This window comes from Galeopterus variegatus, unplaced genomic scaffold, assembly GCF_000696425.1.
Source record: "Galeopterus variegatus unplaced genomic scaffold, G_variegatus-3.0.2 Scaffold7812, whole genome shotgun sequence".
Classification (NCBI taxonomy): domain Eukaryota; kingdom Metazoa; phylum Chordata; class Mammalia; order Dermoptera; family Cynocephalidae; genus Galeopterus; species Galeopterus variegatus.
In genome coordinates, this window is record NW_007733923.1 from 17,115 (window position 1) to 39,478 (window position 22,364).

Genomic DNA, 22,364 nt, shown 5'->3' on the forward strand with positions numbered 1-22,364 from the left:
GGGGGGGGGGGGGGACCTGGTCTGGTGCACGGAAGCATTTAATGAACATTGTGAATGAGAAAAGAATGGGTAGATAGAAAGCCACATCCTTTCTTGACCGCTGAGACCCCATGCAGGGCTCCGCTCTGGGAACTATAACCGAGACCAGGGCTTCTAGCCCCAGGAATGCTCCAGATGCTCGAGGCGAGACCCGACCAGGAAGAAATCACCCCTTGGGGTCTGAGGCGAAGATGGAGCAACGCATTCCCGGCAGGGCATGTTCGCCACCTAGCGGCAGAGTCCTGCTAAGACAGCGCCGCCCAGAAACCAGAAATGGTTGATTTAGGAGGGGTGCGGTTGGCATCTGAAAGGGAGGTGGCGGCTGGTGTGCTAATGGGCAGTTGTCTGAAAATCAGTGTGCGAAGCGGGGACCGTCAGCCAGTGGCTTCCAACTTTTTCTGAACATGATGCACAGTAAGAAATCATTTCGCATCAGCATAGTTTCACAAAATAATACTACCCTGTACCACATGATGGTTTTATTCTACTCTATTTCAATTTTAAATGCTGATCAGAATCCTTTAAATTGAATCCCAGACCCTATAACGGGTGTCCACCTGCGCCATTTTTTCCAGCTCACAAAGAAAGATTATGATGGAGAAAGCGTTAGCACCCTGGTGATTTCTCTCCACGTTGTGCTGCCTTTCAGGTTGGGTGTTGCTATCCCCGACTTTCAGATAAGAAACCTGGGCTCAGAGAGGTAAAGACACCTGTCCAAGGCCACACAGCTCAAATATGACAGTGCCAGCTTCTGCCTCACTCCTGGAGGAGAAAAATCACTAGATGTTCCTGATTTCACTGTTAAGTAAAATTTAATTCAGCCATTTTTGCTAATAAGATTGAGCTGCACTGGCCTGCCATTTTCTTATACTGTTTAATATAAATTAATGACATTATAGAGCTCAACCTTAAAACTCCAAGTCTTCATATGCAACAAAGTGATCTGAGGTGGAGATATAAGTCAGTGTTGATGATATGGCAGTTTATTCTAGATTGTTCAAATGAACCATCTCACTTAAATATATATGACAGATAAAATATGAAAAGCATCCCCAGCACAGCGGGCACAAGGACTTCTGAACAGCAATTGGCAAGGACTTCCCAGGCCAAAGTCTACAGGAGAGCCGGAACCTGAGAGAAGAGTTAGCATGAAGACACTGCCCTGAGGGCTGATCTAGTGAACTTGAACTTGGGCCTTGGCATTTGTGTTTGCTGGAGCCAGGTAGCGAGAGGACACATCAGTCAGAGATACTTCAAACTCAATTCAAGCCCTGTTCCCCCAGCTATAAGTATTGTTATATAAAAATTATAGGAGGCCATTGTTTTGGACTAAATTCCTGCACTAGGCCCCAACGGACCAGACTAAAAACTCAAAATGGAGTTCACCCCTGCTAAAGTTCCACGTCACCAAACCCAAACTAAGTAGTTGTCTGACCTTTCAAGAAATCAGGAGAGAGAGATAATAGCCTATTTCCCAAACAAGCCAGTTTAAATCTTCAATAGGAAAAATAAAAATAAAATAAATGTTTAATAGGCATAATGAAATTTCCTCTGTTTTAATCCTTACACAAAAGAAGTAACCTGATGTAAATCAGTTGTTTTTCTATTGCTCTGTCTCCTTGTCCCCACCTTACAAGGAAAGTAACTTTGAAATGACCAATCCATTTTTTGTTCTTCCTTTCTGCTTTCTTCAGCCCTTTTTCTATCTGTAAAGCCAACCGCTCAGCTCATTGGAACATATATTCTATTTTATGGAATGAACTGTTGCCTGATTGTAAAATTGCAATAAAGCCAATTGAGATTATTACATTTGTTGTAATTTTGTCCTTTGAAAGTACCCTAGGTGAAAACTCAGTAGGAAGGCTGGGCTGTGGCCACAGCTTCTCAGATATGTATTTTTCCTATTCTTTTCTCTTTTTTTTTTTAAATTCTGGCTCTGCTCAGCACCAAGAGGTGAATTATAATGAAGCAAAAGCCTCAAAAGAGACCCTCACCACTATAAACTGGGACCCTAGGGATCCTAAGACTGCCATAATAAATTACCACAAATGTAATAGCTTGAAACAACAGAAATCTTATTCTCTCACGAGAATGGAATACAGGAAATGAACAACAGGAGGGAGGGAGACGTGGGTTATCAGGGCTCCCCGCAAGGAGCCAGGTGCAAGGTCTCACTAAGGTTCCATCTGGTTTCTGCTCCCGTCCTTGCTGTTATCTCAGGGTCCTGCTGGAGGGGTGGAATCAGCATAGGCTTATTCATGTCTTCCTTGGTTTCTCAGCTGCAAGTGTGCAGCTTCAGGCTGGCTGGAAAACAACTTTATGTTTACGTAAATTATGTCATCTTGCCCCATAACCAAGGTTCAAAATATCAAATAACCATGGGAAAAGAGGGAACTCAGAGAAATACATGTCAAGAAAAAAACTGTGTCTTTTTCTTGCAGTTTTAGGTCCTGACAAGGTTTCAGCCCTGCTCGGAGTGATCAGTTCCGCATCACCAAACAGAAACCTGAGCTGTTTATTTGTAAGATCTGACCTCCTGAGAAATCAGGAGAAAAATGATAGCCAAATACCCTAATAGGCCAGTTTTGAAAAAACAAAACAGCAAGAGATTCAGAGCAACCAATCAAAAAGGCCCAGTCCACCTGAGCTGGCATACTAAGGACACCCCCTCTGCTTTAACCCACACCGGGAAAGTAACCTGAAGTAGCCTGAAGTTTACCAATCTGCACTCTGCACTGTGCTGTTTGTTCCAGCTCAAGCTGCCTTACAAAAAACAACCGGTCTGCCGTGCCCTGCAGAGCTCCTGTTTTGTAGACAAGAGGCTTCCCTGTTTGTGAATCACTAATAAAAGTCAATTATATCACTAAACTCAATTTGTTAAAATTTTGTTCTTTGACACTGTTTTAGAAATTAAAATAGCAAAATTTTTAAAGCACAAGAATACACAAGCACACATTAGTTGTCAGAGGAATGATGTCATCACATCACATAGCCTCTGGAAAACTCCAGGGGGAGGGGGACAAATAACATCTTAGGACTATTATAAAGATGGTTTCATATTGTAAATGTGATCTTACAAATCACCTGAAAAGGTCTTGGGGACCCAGAGGACCCCAGACAACACTGATAACTGCTGGCCTACAACTCTCTGCATTTCTGACCCTTGCCAATCGTTCCAATTTTATCTTAATGATCATACTTCCTAAAGTCTATTTTCTCCTTCTTTCTTTTAGTGATAGAACTACCTAGGTTTTAGCTAAGGATATGGCTGCCCATCTAAAGACTACATTTCCCAGGCTCCCTTGCAGATGTGTGGCCATGTGACTAAGTTCTAGCCAAAGGAAACGCAGAAAAGATGTGGAAAAACCCACCTCCTGTATTTACAATGAGGCTGCTTGCTCCGTGGTGTCTCTTTCCCCTCTCCTGCTGGCTATAACAGTTGTACTGATGGTGACTCAGCTTCAACTGTGTTGAAGAGGGCAACATTTTAGGACCACAGTTCCCAAAGTGTGGTCCCCAGACCACCACCAGCATCAGCAGCACCTGAGAATTTGTGAGAAATGCAAATTCTAAGGCTCCGCCCAAGACCTGCTGAATCAGAAACTCTGGGGTGTGGGGCCCAGCAATCCATGCTTCAAAAAACCTTTTAGGGATTCCGATGCATGCTCAAGTTTGAGGACCACTGGGCTGGGAGATGCTGAGCTACCAGACAGAAGGCACCTGGAGGTTGGTGGGTTAGCTCAGTTGGTTAGAGTGCAGCTTTACAACACCAAGGTCACAGGTTCAAATCCCCTTCTTAAGGCCGGCCTGTGGCTCACTCAGGAGAGTGCGGTGCTGACAACACCAAGCCAAGGGTTGAGATCCCCTTACCGGTCGTCTTTTTAAATAAATAAATAAATAAAAATTAAAAAAAAAAAAATTCCCTTCCTAGCCAGCCACCAAAAACAAAGAAGGCACCTGTGTCCCTACTGGATAACCTCAGGAGGCAGGGCCATCCTACTCCCTACCCCAAATACCAGCTTGGGTATTTACATTAGGAAAAATCTTATTAAAACCGCTCTTAGGGCCGGCCTGGTGGCGCACTGCTGTAGTGCAACGCTTGGGAAGTGCGGTGGCGCTCCTGCCGAGGGTTCGGATCCCACATACAGACCGGCCGCTCAATGGCTGAGCAAGGCACGGGGGCAACACCAAGGGTTGCAATCCCGTGGCCGGTCGCAGTCCGGTACGGGCGCGACACTGAGGGTTGCGATCCGTTGCTGGTCACGAAAAAAGACAAAAAGGAAAAAAAAAAAAAACTGCTCTTATTTGGTCTTTGGTAAATCAAATCAATATCCTAATTAATAATGTACTTAAATACACCCCTTGATTCTTTTTTGTGCTTTCGTTTTGTTTTAGCAGCTAAAGCTGGCCAACACAGGGATTGAACGAACCCTGGAGCTCAGTGTCATTAGCACCATTCTCTGACCAACTGAGCTAACTGGCCAGCCCGATTCTTTTTTGAATTAAATATTGCAGGCATATACTTCATATCTATTAGGTGACTACTATAAAACAAAACAGAACATAATAAGTGCTAGCAAGGATGCAGAGAAACTGGAACTCTTGTACACTGGTGGTGGAAATGTAAAACGACGCAGCCACTGTGGAAATCAGTTCAGCGGTTCCTCAAAATCTTAAAAACAGAATGACCACATGATCCAGCAACTCCACTTCTGAGTATGTACCATGTTTGTAGCAGCATTATGCACAATAGCAAAAAGCGGAAGTAACCCGAGTCCATTGACAGAAGAATGAACGAACTGTGGTCTATACATTAAATGGAATATTACTCAACCTTAAAAAGAAAGGAAATTCTGACACATCCTACCACATGGATAAACTCTGAAGATGTTAAGTGCAACAAGCCAGTCACAAAAAGACAAATACTGTTGTTACAGTGAGTTACTGTGAACTCGCAGGGAGAGGCAGGAAACACCAAGGCTTAAAACAGGAAAACACAGGCCGGCCCGGTGGCACACTGGAGAGTGCACCGCTTGAGAGCACGGCGGCGCTCCCGCCGAGGGTTCGGATCCCATGTGGAGACGCCGGCCCGGTGGCACACTGGAGAGTGCACCGCTTGAGAGCACGGCGGCGCTCCCGCCGAGGGTTCGGATCCCATGTGGAGACCGGTTCCCACTCACTGGCTGAGCGTGTTGCGGCCGCAACACCGAGGGTTGTGATCCCGTTGCTGGTCTCTGGTACGGGTGCGACACTGAGGGTTGCGATCCCGTTACCGGTCAGTAAAAAAGACAAAAGAAAAAAAAAGAAAGAAAAAGGAAAAAAAAAACAGGAAAACAGAGTTTATTGAAATGCTGGCATTTGGCCCAAAAGGACTCATGTCCAAAGTTTCAAGCAGCCCAACGCAGTGGGGCAGTTATTTTTATATCATAGCATTTCCGGGTTTTACAGCATGGTAAGGGGGGGGTGCTTTATCTCAGAGTGGAAAAGTACTGGCCAGAGAAAGCAGAAGAAAAAACAGAAGAGAGATTGAGACATTCAGTTACAGCAGTCTGTGAAACCACAGGGTGTCAGCTAGAGAAGCACAGGGTGGGACCAAGGGGGGGCTTGTAGCTGCAGCAGGGTGTCACCTAGTCTGTGATAGCCAAAGGGTGAGAGAAGGTGGGGCTTCATGACAACCGGGCGGGGGTCTTGGTTATAGCACAGCGTGGCACAGCATGGATGCCAAATGTGAGTGCCTCACTGTGTGATTTCACTTGTATAAGACACCTAGAGGAGTCAAATTCATAGAAACAAAGAAAAATGGTGGTTCCCAGGGGCAGGGGAGGAGGGAATAGGCAGTTATCGTTTAATGGGGACAGAGCTTTGGTTTTGCACGATGAAAGAGTTCTGGAGATTGGCTGCATAACAAGGTACTTACACTACTGTACGCTTAAAAGTGGTTAAGATGATAGCTCTTACGTGTGTTTTACCACTATGTTAAAAATTCTGGGAACTTGGTTAGAGTGCAGTGCTAATAACACCATGGTCAAGGGTTCAGATCCCCTTACTGGCCAGCTGCAAAAAAAATAAATTTTTTAAATACCCTGAAAGAAAAAAAAAAGAAAAAGACTACATCAATCCCCAGTGGTGAATTCTCCTGACCATGCATTATAATCTTGCTGATTAGCTCTCTCCCCTCCACTGGACTGTGAGCTCGGTCCATGAGGAGAGGAGCCACGTCTGGACTGTTCATCTCTTTGTGCTCAGTGTCTAGAACAGTGCCCGGCATGTTGAGAACATGCATGCATTGAACTAACTTCCCCTCTCTGAGCCATTATTTCCACATCTGCTCAGTTAAACTGACTGGGTCCAAATCTTTGGTCAGTGAGTCACAAACACTGTTGGAAGGTAACAAACATTGTTGCCTGAATTCAACACCTGTTCCCAAACCTCTTATCTCCACTATAGACACTGAGAAAGCTAAATGCCTACATTCCCACCCTCCCTTGCAACTAGGAGTATCTATGTGCCATAGCTCTAGACAGTGAGATGTAAGCAGAAGTTTACCTGAATCTTCTAGGAAAGTTTTGACCTCCTGCTTTGAATTCGGATACTATGGCTGGAGCTGTGGCCTCCATCTTGTAACTGAGAGACCTCAGCAAGAATAGCCATGAGCCTCTAACAGTGCCAGCAGCCCCTACCTCTAGACTTACGTGAGAACTTAACTCTTATGTATATGCCACCCACAGTCCGGTCTGCTGTGACTTGCAGCCAAAAGCATTTGTAATTGATACACTTGACCTAGTAGCAATCTGTTTGTCTCCCTTGCCAGAATGGAGGTTCCATGGTGGCAAAAACATGACTTTGTTCACCATTGTGTGCCCACCCTTTCCCCACCCCCAGTGCCTGGAAGAGACTACACAGATGGAATGTGTGGTTGAGGTTTCTTCATCCAAAATATAATAGCTTCCTCGTGGGTTATCTGAAACTATGATTCAAAGTGCTTAAAACAGTGCTTGGCACATAGAAAGCCCTTGACAAATAAATGCAGGGGAGCTTCTCCCCCACAGCGCCCCAGTGACCTTGCACATCCACACACATTCCACATAGGGGATGGCTAGAAGCACAGCGACTCGGTTCTGGCACAATGCCTTGTGATCCTCCCAGGATACGAGAGGATGGTAGGATGAGACTGCAGGCTCCTCAGCAACGCGGCACCCCGTAACTCTTGTTGCAGTCATCCAGCCCCTTCTGTATTGGTGGTGTCCTTTTTGGTGTGCATGACAAGGACCACGGGGACCTGGCAGCTTTGGCTAGTCTTTCTCTATGTAAGCAATAAACAGTTTGAATCTGAAAGTGGCTCACTGTATCTTTACCAGTTTAATCAGTCACATCTTGGCCTGGGCCTTGCAAAGTGTATGCCTGACAATAAATAAATACTATCTGTTATCTTTATTATTCTTATTGTTGTCTTGGGCCTAAGACCACCCTCTCCCCAACTTCTCCTCTCAAAGACAAGACACACAGGCCAGAGGAAATTCTTCCTTTTATTTCTGTTCACAGCCCCCAAAAGGATCAGTCCCCACCCTCCCTCACCTAGATGCAACCCCTCCCCCAACACCTTCACAAAACACTGATTTCCTCCCAGAGCTAAAATGAACACCTGGTCCCAACTATGGCCACCCCTACCCTGCCCCTTCCCTCCTGTTCACCTGCAGCTCCACCTGCTCTTTGAACCTGGCCACCTTTTGGCTCCCTCCCCAATCACAGTACCCCGGGGTTGCCTGGCTTACTTTTTTGCTCACATGATATGGGATCCCTCCTCAAAACCCTCCTTGACTTACATTCTCATTTGCATAGTCACTCTGCATGGAGTCCTGGCCTCGCTTCCCTTTTCCATCCTATGCCTACTCCACCCCCCACCAAGAACCACCTGCAAGAAATCAGGTTTGAAATTCAAGAGACCAGGTTTCTGAGATCCCCCTGTTCCCTGTGGGCCTCACCTCTTCAGCTGTTACTTTAGGGGTACAGATGTTGACTAAGACCAAACATTCCATGATTCTGGGGAGCAAAATCGAGAAATAGGCAAGAGAGGCAATATGAATAAAAGCAAGAAGAGGGAGAGGGAGAGGTTTGGGATGAAGCTGGAGGCAGGGGGATGACTGAGGAACCTGTCCCACCTCAGCGCCAGACACAGAAGTGAGCGGAGCTGAAGACCAGCTCTCCTGGAACCCAAAGCCCCCACCCTTCTAGCTGTGGCGGGTCCTCTGGCTCCGAGCCTTGTACACTTCGATGAGCAGGTCCTTGACGTACTGGATCTCCCGCTCCACTGACTCGGCCCTCTCCCTCAGCTCCCGGTTCCTTGCCTCCAGCCCCTGGCACTCGCCCTCCAGGGCCTCACCCTCTGCCCGCTTCCGCTGGCGGTACCTCAGAGCCGCTGACTTGTTCTGGTCTCTCTTTTTTTGCTTGCGGTCCCCTCGGGTGGTAGCAGGGTTGGGGTAGGGTGCCAGGCGAGAGGGTGGAGGTGGAGGAGGAGGGGGCTGCTGTGGTGGGGGCATAGGCACCAACCCCACATCCCCCTGCCCAGCCTCACTGTGGCAGTAGATGGCCAGCAAGTCAAGGGTATCCAGGGCAGAGGGCTGGGGGAGGTCAAAGGTGGAGAGGGGGAGGGAGGGTACTGGTGCTGGGGCTGGTGGTGGTGGTGGTGGTGGTGGTGGTGGTGGTGGTGGTGGTGGTGGTGGTGGTGGTGGTGGTGGTGGTGGTGGTGGTGGTGGTGGTGGTGGTGGTGGTGGTGGTGGTGGTGGTGGTGGTGGTGGTGGTGGTGGTGGTGGTGGTGGTGGTGGTGGTGGTGGTGGTGGTGGTGGTGGTGGTGGTGGTGGTGGTGGTGGTGGTGGTGGTGGTGGTGGTGGTGGTGGTGGTGGTGGTGGTGGTGGTGGTGGTGGTGGTGGTGGTGGTGGTGGTGGTGGTGGTGGTGGTGGTGGTGGTGGTGGTGGTGGTGGTGGTGGTGGTGGTGGTGGTGGTGGTGGTGGTGGTGGTGGTGGTGGTGGTGGTGGTGGTGGTGGTGGTGGTGGTGGTGGTGGTGGTGGTGGTGGTGGTGGTGGTGGTGGTGGTGGTGGTGGTGGTGGTGGTGGTGGTGGTGGTGGTGGTGGTGGTGGTGGTGGTGGTGGTGGTGGTGGTGGTGGTGGTGGTGGTGGTGGTGGTGGTGGTGGTGGTGGTGGTGGTGGTGGTGGTGGTGGTGGTGGTGGTGGTGGTGGTGGTGGTGGTGGTGGTGGTGGTGGTGGTGGTGGTGGTGGTGGTGGTGGTGGTGGTGGTGGTGGTGGTGGTGGTGGTGGTGGTGGTGGTGGTGGTGGTGGTGGTGGTGGTGGTGGTGGTGGTGGTGGTGGTGGTGGTGGTGGTGGTGGTGGTGGTGGTGGTGGTGGTGGTGGTGGTGGTGGTGGTGGTGGTGGTGGTGGTGGTGGTGGTGGTGGTGGTGGTGGTGGTGGTGGTGGTGGTGGTGGTGGTGGTGGTGGTGGTGGTGGTGGTGGTGGTGGTGGTGGTGGTGGTGGTGGTGGTGGTGGTGGTGGTGGTGGTGGTGGTGGTGGTGGTGGTGGTGGTGGTGGTGGTGGTGGTGGTGGTGGTGGTGGTGGTGGTGGTGGTGGTGGTGGTGGTGGTGGTGGTGGTGGTGGTGGTGGTGGTGGTGGTGGTGGTGGTGGTGGTGGTGGTGGTGGTGGTGGTGGTGGTGGTGGTGGTGGTGGTGGTGGTGGTGGTGGTGGTGGTGGTGGTGGTGGTGGTGGTGGTGGTGGTGGTGGTGGTGGTGGTGGTGGTGGTGGTGGTGGTGGTGGTGGTGGTGGTGGTGGTGGTGGTGGTGGTGGTGGTGGTGGTGGTGGTGGTGGTGGTGGTGGTGGTGGTGGTGGTGGTGGTGGTGGTGGTGGTGGTGGTGGTGGTGGTGGTGGTGGTGGTGGTGGTGGTGGTGGTGGTGGTGGTGGTGGTGGTGGTGGTGGTGGTGGTGGTGGTGGTGGTGGTGGTGGTGGTGGTGGTGGTGGTGGTGGTGGTGGTGGTGGTGGTGGTGGTGGTGGTGGTGGTGGTGGTGGTGGTGGTGGTGGTGGTGGTGGTGGTGGTGGTGGTGGTGGTGGTGGTGGTGGTGGTGGTGGTGGTGGTGGTGGTGGTGGTGGTGGTGGTGGTGGTGGTGGTGGTGGTGGTGGTGGTGGTGGTGGTGGTGGTGGTGGTGGTGGTGGTGGTGGTGGTGGTGGTGGTGGTGGTGGTGGTGGTGGTGGTGGTGGTGGTGGTGGTGGTGGTGGTGGTGGTGGTGGTGGTGGTGGTGGTGGTGGTGGTGGTGGTGGTGGTGGTGGTGGTGGTGGTGGTGGTGGTGGTGGTGGTGGTGGTGGTGGTGGTGGTGGTGGTGGTGGTGGTGGTGGTGGTGGTGGTGGTGGTGGTGGTGGTGGTGGTGGTGGTGGTGGTGGTGGTGGTGGTGGTGGTGGTGGTGGTGGTGGTGGTGGTGGTGGTGGTGGTGGTGGTGGTGGTGGTGGTGGTGGTGGTGGTGGTGGTGGTGGTGGTGGTGGTGGTGGTGGTGGTGGTGGTGGTGGTGGTGGTGGTGGTGGTGGTGGTGGTGGTGGTGGTGGTGGTGGTGGTGGTGGTGGTGGTGGTGGTGGTGGTGGTGGTGGTGGTGGTGGTGGTGGTGGTGGTGGTGGTGGTGGTGGTGGTGGTGGTGGTGGTGGTGGTGGTGGTGGTGGTGGCGGGGACTGAGGACAGATATACCGGGGCGGCGTAGCACGGTTCGTCCGTATCCCTCCGCGCCCCGCCCCCGCGCGGCCCCAAACCGGGAGGTGGCCGGGCCCCCTTCTCTTGGGGATCCGGGGGTCCGACCTCCTCTTTCCGACACCTGGGTTTCGGCCATCTCTTCCCTTTGACCTGGTGGTCCGGCTCCCTCCTCCGACCCTCCCTTCTCTCTGACTCTGGGATTGGGTCCTCTTCTCCCTGTGACCCAGTGATTGGATCCTCTCCTGCCTGTGGCTCTGGGATCTGGTTTCCTTCTTCCTCTGAGGTCCTGGACTTTTTCCTCCCTCTGATTTTGGGGATCTGGTTTCATCCTTTTCCTTCAGACCTACACCAGTTCATGTCTCTCTTCTCTGCTTCACGAATTTCCTGCCAGTCACACTTGGATCTCTTCATCCCCCAACTGCCGTCCCACCGTGAGAACCCTCGTGGGTTAGGGTGTGGCGTGAGTCACAGTCCGCGTTCCATTCAAATCACAGACCTGCCAGGGTGGCCTTGGGTAGCTAACGTATGTGGCGTCATTTTACTATCTGTAAAATGAGAAAAATCAACTCTACTGATGGGGTTGTTTGTGAGCATCAAATAAGGCGAGGTCCTCAAATCCCTCAGCACAGAACTCAACTTATTCCAACGTATTTTACTGTTAATAGGAACTCGTGGGCCCAGTCTCACCTCTTCCTTTCCACTGGCAAGAGCCCCTGACACAACACATAAACACCTGCTGATAGGTCATTTTTGTGGTTTCCTTACTCCAAGATGTCAATTTTCAGGCTTTGTCACCCCCACTCCGTCCTTTCTCCAGCCCCTGCCTGCCTTCCCTCAGGCCAACTGGTTCATTCTTCTGCCCTTGTCCCTTGCCCTTACTTCCTTTCAAACAGTCTTTGGTCTCAGCTGTCCCCATTGGATAGGAACTGTCTCCCAGCCCTGTCAAAAATAGATCTACATTTCCATTTGGCAAAAGACAGGGAGTTTGGTAGCCATCTTGCCCCTCCCTAGGCCCTGGGCCCCGGGTGTATGTGGGCCTTTCTTCTGTTGCAGAAATTCCTCTCTTTCCCACCCTGCAACATCAGGACATCCCACCTGGAGTTCAACCTTCATCCCTTCTGTGGCAGTTACAAGACCGAATCAAGGTCCAAAGAAGGTGGGGGAACCCTGACTTTGAGAGTTATGTTCAGGCATCTTCATCACCCCCCACCTTCCCTGTTGCATGCAGGAAGTCCTTCTTGGGATCTGACCACCTTCCCTATAGCACTTACTATCCCTGTGCCAGTATTCGAGCTCTTGCTGTATATTTCTTTGGGCCTGTGGGGGGTGGCTATATTATTACTTAGTATATAGAGTAACAGTGAAGAGCACAGATTCTGTAGCCTGTTTCTTTGGGTTCAAAGCCCGACTGTACCCCACTTACCAGCTGTGTGACCCTGACAGTTTCCCTTACTTCCTTGTGCCTGTTTTCCCCATGGTAAAAAGTCGTATTAATAGTACCTACCTCTTAGGATCGTTATGAGGATTAAATGAGTTGATTCATGTCAGGCACTTAAACTAGTGCCTGGCACACAGTAGGTGCTCCATAAGGGGTTGTTATTGTTATTGGTGAAGTGGGTATGTTCTGTCTCCTTTGCTAAGCAGTAAATGCTTTAACACTATGACTAGTCTTTCACCGTTTAAGAAAAACTTAAGGATTGACTTCCTTCCACTTCTCAGTATAGATGTTTGAGTGATAGCAGGTGGGGTTAGGTGTAGACTGTAGGACAGACTGCTGGTGGTGAGGAGACAGTCTCTCCCCAGAGTCTTCTGAGAAGACCTTCTAGATTATATACAGGGACTGGATAGTTTTTTTAATAAACTTTTTATTTTGGAATAATTTTAGATTTACAAAAAAGTTGCAAAGATAAAACAGACTTTTTGTATACCCCTCACCCAGTTTTCTCCATTGTTAACATCTTAAATTGCTATGCTTCATTTGTCACAACCAAGGAACTAACATTAGTATGTTACTGTTGAATAAACTCCGCACTTTATTCTGATTTCACTAGTTGTTATCTGATGCCCTTTTTCTGTTCCAGGATCCTATCCAGAATACCACTTACATTTAGGCATCATGTCTCCTTAGCTTTCTCTGATCTATGGCAATTTTTTAGACTTACCTTGTCTTTCATGACCTTGGCAGTTTTGAAGAATGCTGCTGGTTGGGTATTTTATGGACTGTGCTTCAATTTGTCTCATACTTAGATTGGGATTATGGGTTTTTGAGACAATGGCCAAGTAAGGTATTTTTTTAATAACTGGAACGAACTTGCTCAGTAAAAGAATCTCGTTGCTGACTGTGTATTGCTGACTGAGAAGGCATCAAGGCAGGGACTGTACTGTCCTCCATCCCAGCCCTTTTCTCCCTCTTGCTGTTGGATCCCATCCAGTTCAGCCCTGCCCCACCTAAGTAGCTTGACTCAGTCATGCTGAGCGGGTACCATTTCATACACTTAGCTCCCCAGCCCTTCCCAGCATGTTCTGATTTACAGTTGACAGGTCATCAGTAGCTGCCTGTGACCCTAGGTCTTGGCACCATGAGCCCTCTCCTATGCCCATTCGTAATCTGGGCCTGTGGCCCCTCCAGGACTCAAATGCTTCAGCCATCCCCAGCTCTGCAAAGTCCTCCAGGGTGCAGGTGTCCAGTCCCTTCATCTCCTGAGCTGGGAGCAATGGCTGCTGGGGACTCTTTTTCAGTGCGGAGGGGCCTGGCTTGGGAGTGAGGCGGCGATTTCAGGCAGGTTACATCAGCCATGGCTCTTTGATGGGGAGAGGGAGTGAGGGGATTCTCTGGGGGCCACAGGCGCATCTGGCAATGGCTCCTGATTAGAGGAGCCCTGAATAAGGGAGAGGCCCCAGCACAGCAAAGGTGGGGAGTGCAGAGAAGAAAGGAGATCAGCTGCCTGTGCAGGACCCTGAGAAGCTGAGACTGATGCCAAGAAGTGGCCTCAGATTACAGAAGCCAACGGGCTTGTCTTGTAACATACAAGACTGATGCCCCAAGAGATAAAGGGGGTTGTGTAAAATCACACTGCTAGTTAAGTAGAGCCTGAGCCTCCACAACATTGTACAGCTTCCAGGGCCCCACAGCCCAGGGCATAGCCTGCTGGAAGACCTCGAGGCCTGGACCTTCACCTCAGGTTTGCTCTGTTCACAATTGCCAAAGTCTATCGATTCTGGCCTGCCCCTAGACATCCCCCTGCCCTAGAGGAGGCCCTCCTCACCTGTACTATTACAGCAACGCGTCACTGGTTTCCCAATAAAGGTGCAGCCTGGCATGATGGAAAAGGCTGCACGGTTTGCATCAGACAGACCTAGGTTCAGGTCCTGAACCCACAGCACTTAGTTCTAGCAGGGGGGGTTGTAGTCAAGGGCTTAGTCTGCTGGAGCCTCAGCTACCCTCTGCAAGTGGGTCAGAGCCAGCCTGCTGGATTCATCTACCACCTCCACCTCTTCTGTGACCCTTGGCAAGTAGCATCATCTCTCTGTGACTCAGTTTCTTTGTCCATGAAATGGGGATAAGAAGACTTACTTTCTTGGTGGTTGTGAGGACTAAGTGGATAAATGTACTTAAAAGCCTAAGACAGGGCCTGGTATATAAGAAGCACCCTATGAGCATTCGCTCTTTCTAAGGCTCAGGGGGCAGGAGGATAATGGAAATGATGTAAGTAAAGCCCAGCATTTACTGAGGGCTCAGGATCTGTATATGTTTGTTTCTCTTCCCATTCCTTCCACACTTTGTTCTGCTTTCAGAGCCGCCTCACAGACAGATGTCTGCATATGTGATTGCTTCCCAGAGCATGTAGAGGGCAAGGTTGGGACCCTTCTCATTCCCAGAATCATTCCCCACAGCCCCCAGCCCTGTGCTGCTACCTCCATAGGCATCAATACATTTTCTAATGAGTTCCTCATGCACAGAGGCTGGGGAGTTGTATACTGTGGTTCCTAACAGGCACCAAGGAGGGGAACTGGGTCATGCAGGCTAGAGGGGCAGGGGTGGGAGGTGGGCATCCTGGCAAACAAGGGCAGGAAGGCCAAGGCCAGACCAGTTGGGGAAAGGACAGTGCGGGGGCTGGGCAGGCAGAGCACAGACCTGCCACGTGGCCCAGCGGCTCAGAGTCCTGCAGAGCCCCTTTCCTCTCCTTGTGCCTGCCTTGTCCCACTTGGCAGAAGCAGTCACAGCTCTTAGAGCCTAGTTAGACCCACATTACTGTACCAACCCCAGTATCTTCAGTGCCACCCTCTGTATTAGTTTCCTAATGCTGCTATAACAAATCAACACAAAACTTAGTGACTTAGAAAAACACACGTTTATTCCCTTACAGTTCTGGAAGTCAGAAGACTAAGATGGGTCCACAGGGCTGTGCTTCTGAAGACTCTAGGGAATAACCTATTTACTGGCCTTTTCCAACATCTAAAGGCCACCTGCATTCTTTTGGCTTGTGGCCCCTTCCTCATATCACTCCATCCTGTGCCTCCATCATCGCATCTTCTATTTCTTCCTTCAGTCTTCTTGCCGTCCCATCCTCCCTCTTATATAGACTCTTGTGATTGCATTTAGGGCCCACCCAAATAATTTAGGATGATATCTCCATCCCAGGATCCTTAATTTAATCATGTCTTCGGAGACCCTTGTGCCATATAGGGTAACATGGTCACAGGTTCTGGGAATTAGGATGTGGACATCGGGGGGGGGGGGCATTATCCAGCCTACCACATCTCCCCTCTAAGAGCCTCAGTTTCCTCATCTGGGAAATAAAGCATAGGGCCAGACCGGGGTGCCACCCTCCTACACATACCCAAAGGGACCAGATATAGGAAAAGGACAAGGCAGGCTAGCCAGTTAGCTCAGTTATTTAGGGCACAGCTTTATAACACCAAGGTCATGGGTTTGGATCCCCATACTGGCCAGCTGTCAAAAAAAAGGAAAAGGAGACAGCAAACTGATAACAGTTAACAACATAGTGTCTTAGAGCCCAGGGTGCCATTACTTACTGCTGCGTGGCCTGGGACAAGATACTGCACCCCCCCTGTGCTGGTATCAGTAAAATGGGGACAATAATAGAACTCCCTCGGGGCAGTGATGAGATCAGAGAGTTAATATGTGAGAAGGCCTAAACCAGTGCCTGGCTTAGTGAGTGTGAGCTGTCCCTACAGAGCCCCAGGCCCTGTGTCAGAGACCCAGAAGGTGGGTGGGCCCCGAGAAGCACCTGGACCACCAAAAGGCACAGACCCTGATCAGGGACAACCCATCGTGCTGGTCAGCAATCCCGCCCTGATGTGCAGAGCTGCTGATTTTATAGAAGTTGGAAATCCGTGGGCCGGCCTGTGGCTCACTTGGTAGAGTGCGGTGCTGATAACACCAAGGCCACGGGTTTGGATCCCTATATAGGGATGGCCGGTTCACTCACTGGGAGAGCATGGTGCTGACAACACCAAGTCAAGGGTTAAGATCCCCTTACCAGTCAAAAAAAAGAAGTTGGGGGCCGGCCCAGTGGCGCACTCAGTAGAGTGCGGCACTTGGGAGCGCGGTGGCACTCCCGCCGAGGGTTTGGATCCCATATAGAGACCGGTCCACTCACTGGTTGAGCGCGGTGCGGGCGCAACACCGAGGGTTGCGATCCCGTTACCGGTCACGGAAAAAGACAAAAAGGAAAAAAAAAAAGAAGTTGGAAATGCAGATTTTTTTTTTTCTGTGAGATCCTAGTTTTTTGTTTTTTTTTTTTAAAGATGACCGGTAAGGGGATCTTAACCCTTGACTTGGTGCTGTCAGCACCACGCTCAGCCAGTGAGCTAACCGGCCATTCCTATATGGGATCCGAACCCAGGGCCTTGGTGTTAACAGCACCGCACTCTCCCGAGTGAGCCACAGGCCAGCCCGAGATCCTAGTTTTAAAGGGTAGCATGTAATTCAGAAAAACCTGAGAAACCCCAACAAACCACAAGTGTGAATAGTATTCAGGCTGCAGACCCTCTGTAACCTTTGTGTTCAGTGATTTCCCCTCCCCAAATGTGTAATCTCAAGCCCGTAGCAGAGAACAAAAAGAACCAAGTAGTCCTCATTACAGAGAGTCGCTGAAGATTGGGGCCAGACCTTCCTGATGGACTTACCAGGATTGAAAAGAAGCAGGCTCTTTGAGACTCAGCCCAGTCCCATCAGAGAGGACAGTATTTTGGGGAGCAGGGCAGGAGGCCTCTAGAAAGTCAGGGTGCCTTCTGGAAGGGTGGGCTGGTGTCTTATTACCCTGTCCATTCCTATGCAGCTGTCCATGCCCCTAACCAGAGGCCACCATAAACACCTTGCTGGTTGCAGAGGGAGACTGCCCCCCACAGGGCATCTCAGTAAAGAGGTGTTAGAGAGGACTTACTTGAGGAGTTGGACTGTGTCAGGTGACTTTGGGAAGGGTTCAGGGAAGTGGGGCTTTGCTCTGCATTGGATGCTGGCAGGAAGCAGGGGCAAGTCCATGACCAGGGATACATTTTGTCCAGAGGCAGGAGGAGTAAACGGAGCTAATGCTTTGGTTAGTTAAGCTTCCGTCAGCTCTGAGCCAGGAAGGGGCATTTGGTCATTTTTGTGGTTTGGACAGTGTTTGTGTTTCTGTCTTTGTTGAGTCTTGATTTGGAAGTGGTCTTGTCTCGCTCCATCGTGGTCAAATGGGCCTGCCTGATGTTGGTGTCCTGGGAAATCATTTGTCTAGCAGGAGAGTACCAGGGCCTGGCTGTCAGGACAGTTTTGCCCTTTCTCACAGCAAATGTGCTCATCTCACCAAGATGGAGGAGGAGAGGTGGAGGGTGAGGGCAGGGCCAACAGGGGGCAGCTCCCCACATTTGGCAGGCCACGGAAACATGGTTCCCACAGGGTCACTTGGCCACAGAGGAAAGTAGCAGGATGGACGGTCATAGTGGGACCTCGGGGGGAGAAAGAGCAAGGCATGGAATCAATGAGAGGACCTCACGGCACCCCTGGGCTCCCCAGGTATCCCCTTAACAGGCATGTGGATACTGCCCCATGGAGAGCTTTGAGGGTCAACCCAGTTAGATCAAGAGTCCTTTGCCCTTTTTTTTCTTACCTTACTGCCTGCCCCTACCACAGAGCAGGAACAGATGGGGGTAGGGAGAAGAGCACTGACACCCTTCTCTTCACTCCAGCCTTCCCCCAGCTGCAAGTTACTTAAGTTCTCTCAACTTCAGTTTGCTTACCTGTACGATGGGAACGATAATAGCTCCCACCTCATGAACTTGCTAGGAAAAGTAATTGAGTCAGTGCAGGTAAAGCCCTGGAAACAGGGCCCAGCACATAATGAATGCCTATGAAATGTTAGCACAGCAATTGCTACCCAGGGGCAGGGAGGGGCTGTGTTTTGTTCTAGTTCTCAGCATCAAAGCCACCCTGCCCACACCTCCAGAGAAACGTCCTCCATGGCAACCATCTCTGCTGAAACCTGCCTTTACCCTTCTCTCCCTACCCCACTGACATCACTGCCTCTCCCCTGGGAAGGAGCACTGGTGTGTGCAGTTCTTCACATCCCCCCACCCACCCACCCACCCACCACACACGTCCATCTGCTGCTCTCAGAGTCCCCAGGTACTGGTACTTCAGCCCCTCTTTGGGTCTGGGTGTTCTATCCATGCCCAACTGCATTTCCTGGGGAATCTCCTGATGGTCTGCACAGCTAACCAGAGCATTTCAACTCTAGTCTCATCCCCAGCCTATTCTCACCCAGCATTACCAGCCACCCAAAAAGAAAGTGTGATCCTGTCTTTAGAAATTCCTCTGCTTGTTCAGTTGTCCACAGGGTAAAGTCAGGGCTTAACCTGACCTCTGCCCACCTCTGCAGCCTCTCTACTGCTGGCCTCTCAACCCCTTCCTGACACCCCATGGTTGGTTAGTTGATTGGTTAAATGGCTTTATTGAAATACTGTATAGTCCACATCCATTTATCAGAGTTTCCAATTCACTGGTTTTTGTACACTCACAGAATTGTGCAACCATCGCCACAATCAATTTTAGAACATTTCCATCACTCTAAAAAGAAAACTCTTAGCCATCGCCTCTCAGTCCTTCTGCCCAGCCCTAGGCTACTCTTTGTCTCTGGATTTGCCTTTTCTAGACATTTCATTTAAACAGAATCGTACCATACATGATTTTTTGTGTCTGGCTTCTTTCACTCAGCATTATGTTTTCAAGGTTCATCTACTTTGTAGAATGTATCAGTACCTCATTCCTTTTTTTTTTTTTTTTTTTTAAAGGTGACCAGTAAGGGGATTTTAACCCTTGACTTGGTGTTATCAACACCACACTCTCCCAAGTGAGCCATGGGCCAGCCCCCTCATTCATTTTTAAGGCTGGGTAATATTCCGTTGTATGGATGTACCACATTTTGTTTATCCCTTTATCAATTTCAGTGGACTGATGGACATTTTGTTGTTTTTTTGGCTTTTGGTTTGGTTTGGTTTGGTTTGGTTTGGTTTGGTTTGGTTTGGTTTGGTTTGGTTTGGTTTGGTTTGGTTTGGTTTGGTTTGGTTTGGTTTGGTTTGGTTTGGTTTGGTTTGGTTTGGTTTGGTTTGGTTTGGTTTGGTTTGGTTTGGTTTGGTTTGGTTTGGTTTGGTTTGGTTTGGTTTGGTTTGGTTTGGTTTGGTTTGGTTTGGTTTGGTTTGGTTTGGTTTGGTTTGGTTTGGTTTGGTTTGGTTTGGTTTGGTTTGGTTTGGTTTGGTTTGGTTTGGTTTGGTTTGGTTTGGTTTGGTTTGGTTTGGTTTGGTTTGGTTTGGTTTGGTAGCTGGCCAGCGTTGGGATTTAAACCCGTGACCTTGGTGTTATAAGGCTGTGCTGTAACCAGCTGAGCCAACCAGCCAGCCTTTGATGGATGTTTGGGTTGTTTCTACTTCTTGGCTTATGAATAATGCTACTATAAACAGGCATGTACAAGCTTTTTGTGTGGGTGCATGTTTTTATTTTTCTTGGGTTGATACCTAGGAGAGGAATTGCTGCATCATAGAGTAACTCTCTGTTTAACCTCTTGAGGAACTACCAGACTGTTTTCCAAAGTGGCTGCATCATTTTACATTCCCACTAACAGTGAATTAGGGTTCCAGTTTCTCCACATCCTTATCAACATTTGTTGCCCATCTTTTTTATTACAGCCAGCCTAGTGGATGTGAGGTGGTATCTCTGTGGTTTTCACATGCATTTCCTGGATGGCTGATGATGCTGAGCTCCGCCATTTTTATATCTTCTTTGCCATCCTGTGGTCTCACCCTTCCCCAAGGCATCAGGCCATTGCCCGTCTGAGGTTTTTCTAGAATGACGCAGTGGTCTAAGCCCATCACTCCTTCCTGCCCTAAATCCTCCACATCCTTCAAAACTAGGCTTGAGCATCTTTTTCTCCTCTAGGAGGCTTTCCATGACCCTCCCCTCACCCATCCCCCAGGGAAAGTTAATCACCACCTCCCCTGGGCTTCCAGTGTGTTCTAACCAAAGCTCTTTTACAGTGTCCAATATGTGGTTATATAATTAATCTCTTTATTTCCATCAGTAAACTGAATTATTTAAAGGCAGGGACCTTGTCTTATTCATCCTGACTTTGACACTTAATGTTGACATTGGGCAAGTTATTTAACTCTAAAAGGAAGATACTAATGGTGCCTACTTCATGGGGGGAAAGGTGGAGAACTAAATGAGTTAGTCATGAAAAGCACTTAGAATAGTACCTGGCTGGTAACACCAAGGTCAAGAGTTCAAATTCTCATACTGGCCAACCACCAAGAAAAGAAAAAGCCTCTAGAATAGTACCTGCCACAAAGCAAGCTCCCAGATCTGTTTATTCCATTAACAAGCATGTATTGAGTGCCCACAGTGGCTAGCTGCTATTATAGACGTTGGGGATACAGCAGTAGAAATAACAGATAAAAGTCATGCCCCTGGTGGAGCCGGCAATTCTAATGGGGAGGCAGACAATAAACAAGACCCGTAAGTTAAGTATGCTGTATTTCAGATGGTGCTGAGTCCGAAGGATAAGTGAAGCAGGGAAAGGTAGTAGGGAGTATTGGGGAGAATTTCAATTTTATGTAGGTTTACAGTGAGGCGGGAAGACCTCACTGATTAGGTGACATTTTAGCAAAGACCTGAAGGAGGTGAGGGAGTGAGCCATGGGGACACCTGAGGTGAGAGCTTCCAGGGAGCAGGAACAATAAGTGCAAAGGCTCTGGGGCAAGAGTGCTTTAGGTACGTATGAAGAATAGCTAGGAGGCCAGTGGAGCTGGAGTGGAGTGATAGAGGCAGAGTGGTAGGAGATGAGGGCATCATCTGGCTATTGTGAATAGTGCTGCTGTGAACATTTGTGTAGAAGTTTTTGTTTGAATAGCTGTTTTCAATTCTGGTAGCTTTTCCTTTATCACATTTAAATAACACTCTGGGTTTCATGAGTGCAGTGCTGTATTATATTTGTTTGCCCAGCACAGGGCCTGTTCTGTCCTAAGTCTCAGTGGACGTTTGCTGAATGAATGAGGTGTTTGTGAATTACCCAACACATGCCAACTCACAGTGAGTACTAAATGATTAGTGTTCATATCATCATTTTTTAGTAAATGCATTTATACATCAGATTGGCAGAAGTTTCCTAATCTCAGGTGCTGGCAAGTTGGAGGGGAATGGTTCTTCCAGGCACTGCTGGTAGAATAAAAACAGGTGCAAGCAGGTTGGAGGGCGATTTGTTAGTAAAATCAAAATGCAGATTTCTGTGGCCAGCAGTTCTGCTTCTGGAAATCTGCCCTGGAATAATGTCTGTGCCTATGCAGAGGAGGCGTGAGTGAGGATGCTTATTCAGCATTGTTTTGTAATAAAGAAAAATTGGCAGTATCCTAAATGTCCATCTGTAGAGGCATAGATAAATAAAATGTGGTATGTTCATACCATAGACTGATTGATAGCAGCTAGAAGGAATAAAAAATATGTTGAGAAAAAAACAAATTGCGGAGTGATGCATACAGCATGGCAGCATATATATTAGAAAGAGCACATAAACACACTTTCTCTGACTGTGATTACACACTCAAATATATTGATAGGTTAGATGCACAGCAGCTTGTAACAGGGGTTACCTCATGGGTATTTGGGACCAGAGTGGAAGATCATGTTCAAGGGAACTCAACTTTATCAGTGATATCCAAAAAAAATATGTTTAAAGAAAGGATTTAGCTTATTTGGTTAGAGCATAGTGTTATGACACCAAGGTCAAGGGTTCAGATCCCTGTACCAGCCAGCCACCCAAAAAAGAGAAAGGACTAATGTATTAATTGTGTAGTCAAAATTTAAATGTTAAAAATGCATTTAGGTAAAGGGGGAAAAATCTTTCAATATAAGAGAAACAAATGAAACAGTTCTTGGCAAAAGGGCAGGGGCCCAGCACCAGAGTATTCCTTAAATCTCTTTCAGTCCTATAATTTTTTCTTAAGGGTGGTGGTTCTGGGATCCTCCTTAAAATCTACTTTTCTGGTTGTTTCCTGGCTTCTTTTTCATGCCTCTCTTTTTTTTTTTTCTTTTTTTTTTTTTTTTTTTTTTTTTTTTTTTG

The 22,364-nt window shown here is 49.0% G+C and overlaps 1 protein-coding gene across 1 annotated transcript; it reads right to left on the reverse strand.

Annotated features, from left to right (window-relative positions):
• Nucleotides 1–7,546: 7,546 nt before the first annotated feature.
• ATF5 (activating transcription factor 5) lies at nucleotides 7,547–8,750 on the reverse strand (the record flags this gene model as incomplete). The annotated part of the gene is made up of 1 exon (XM_008592352.1): nucleotides 7,547–8,750. A coding segment is annotated over one exon (483 nt), but the record flags the coding sequence as incomplete, so codon positions are not given.
• Between the last annotated feature and the right edge of the window lie 13,614 nt (nucleotides 8,751–22,364).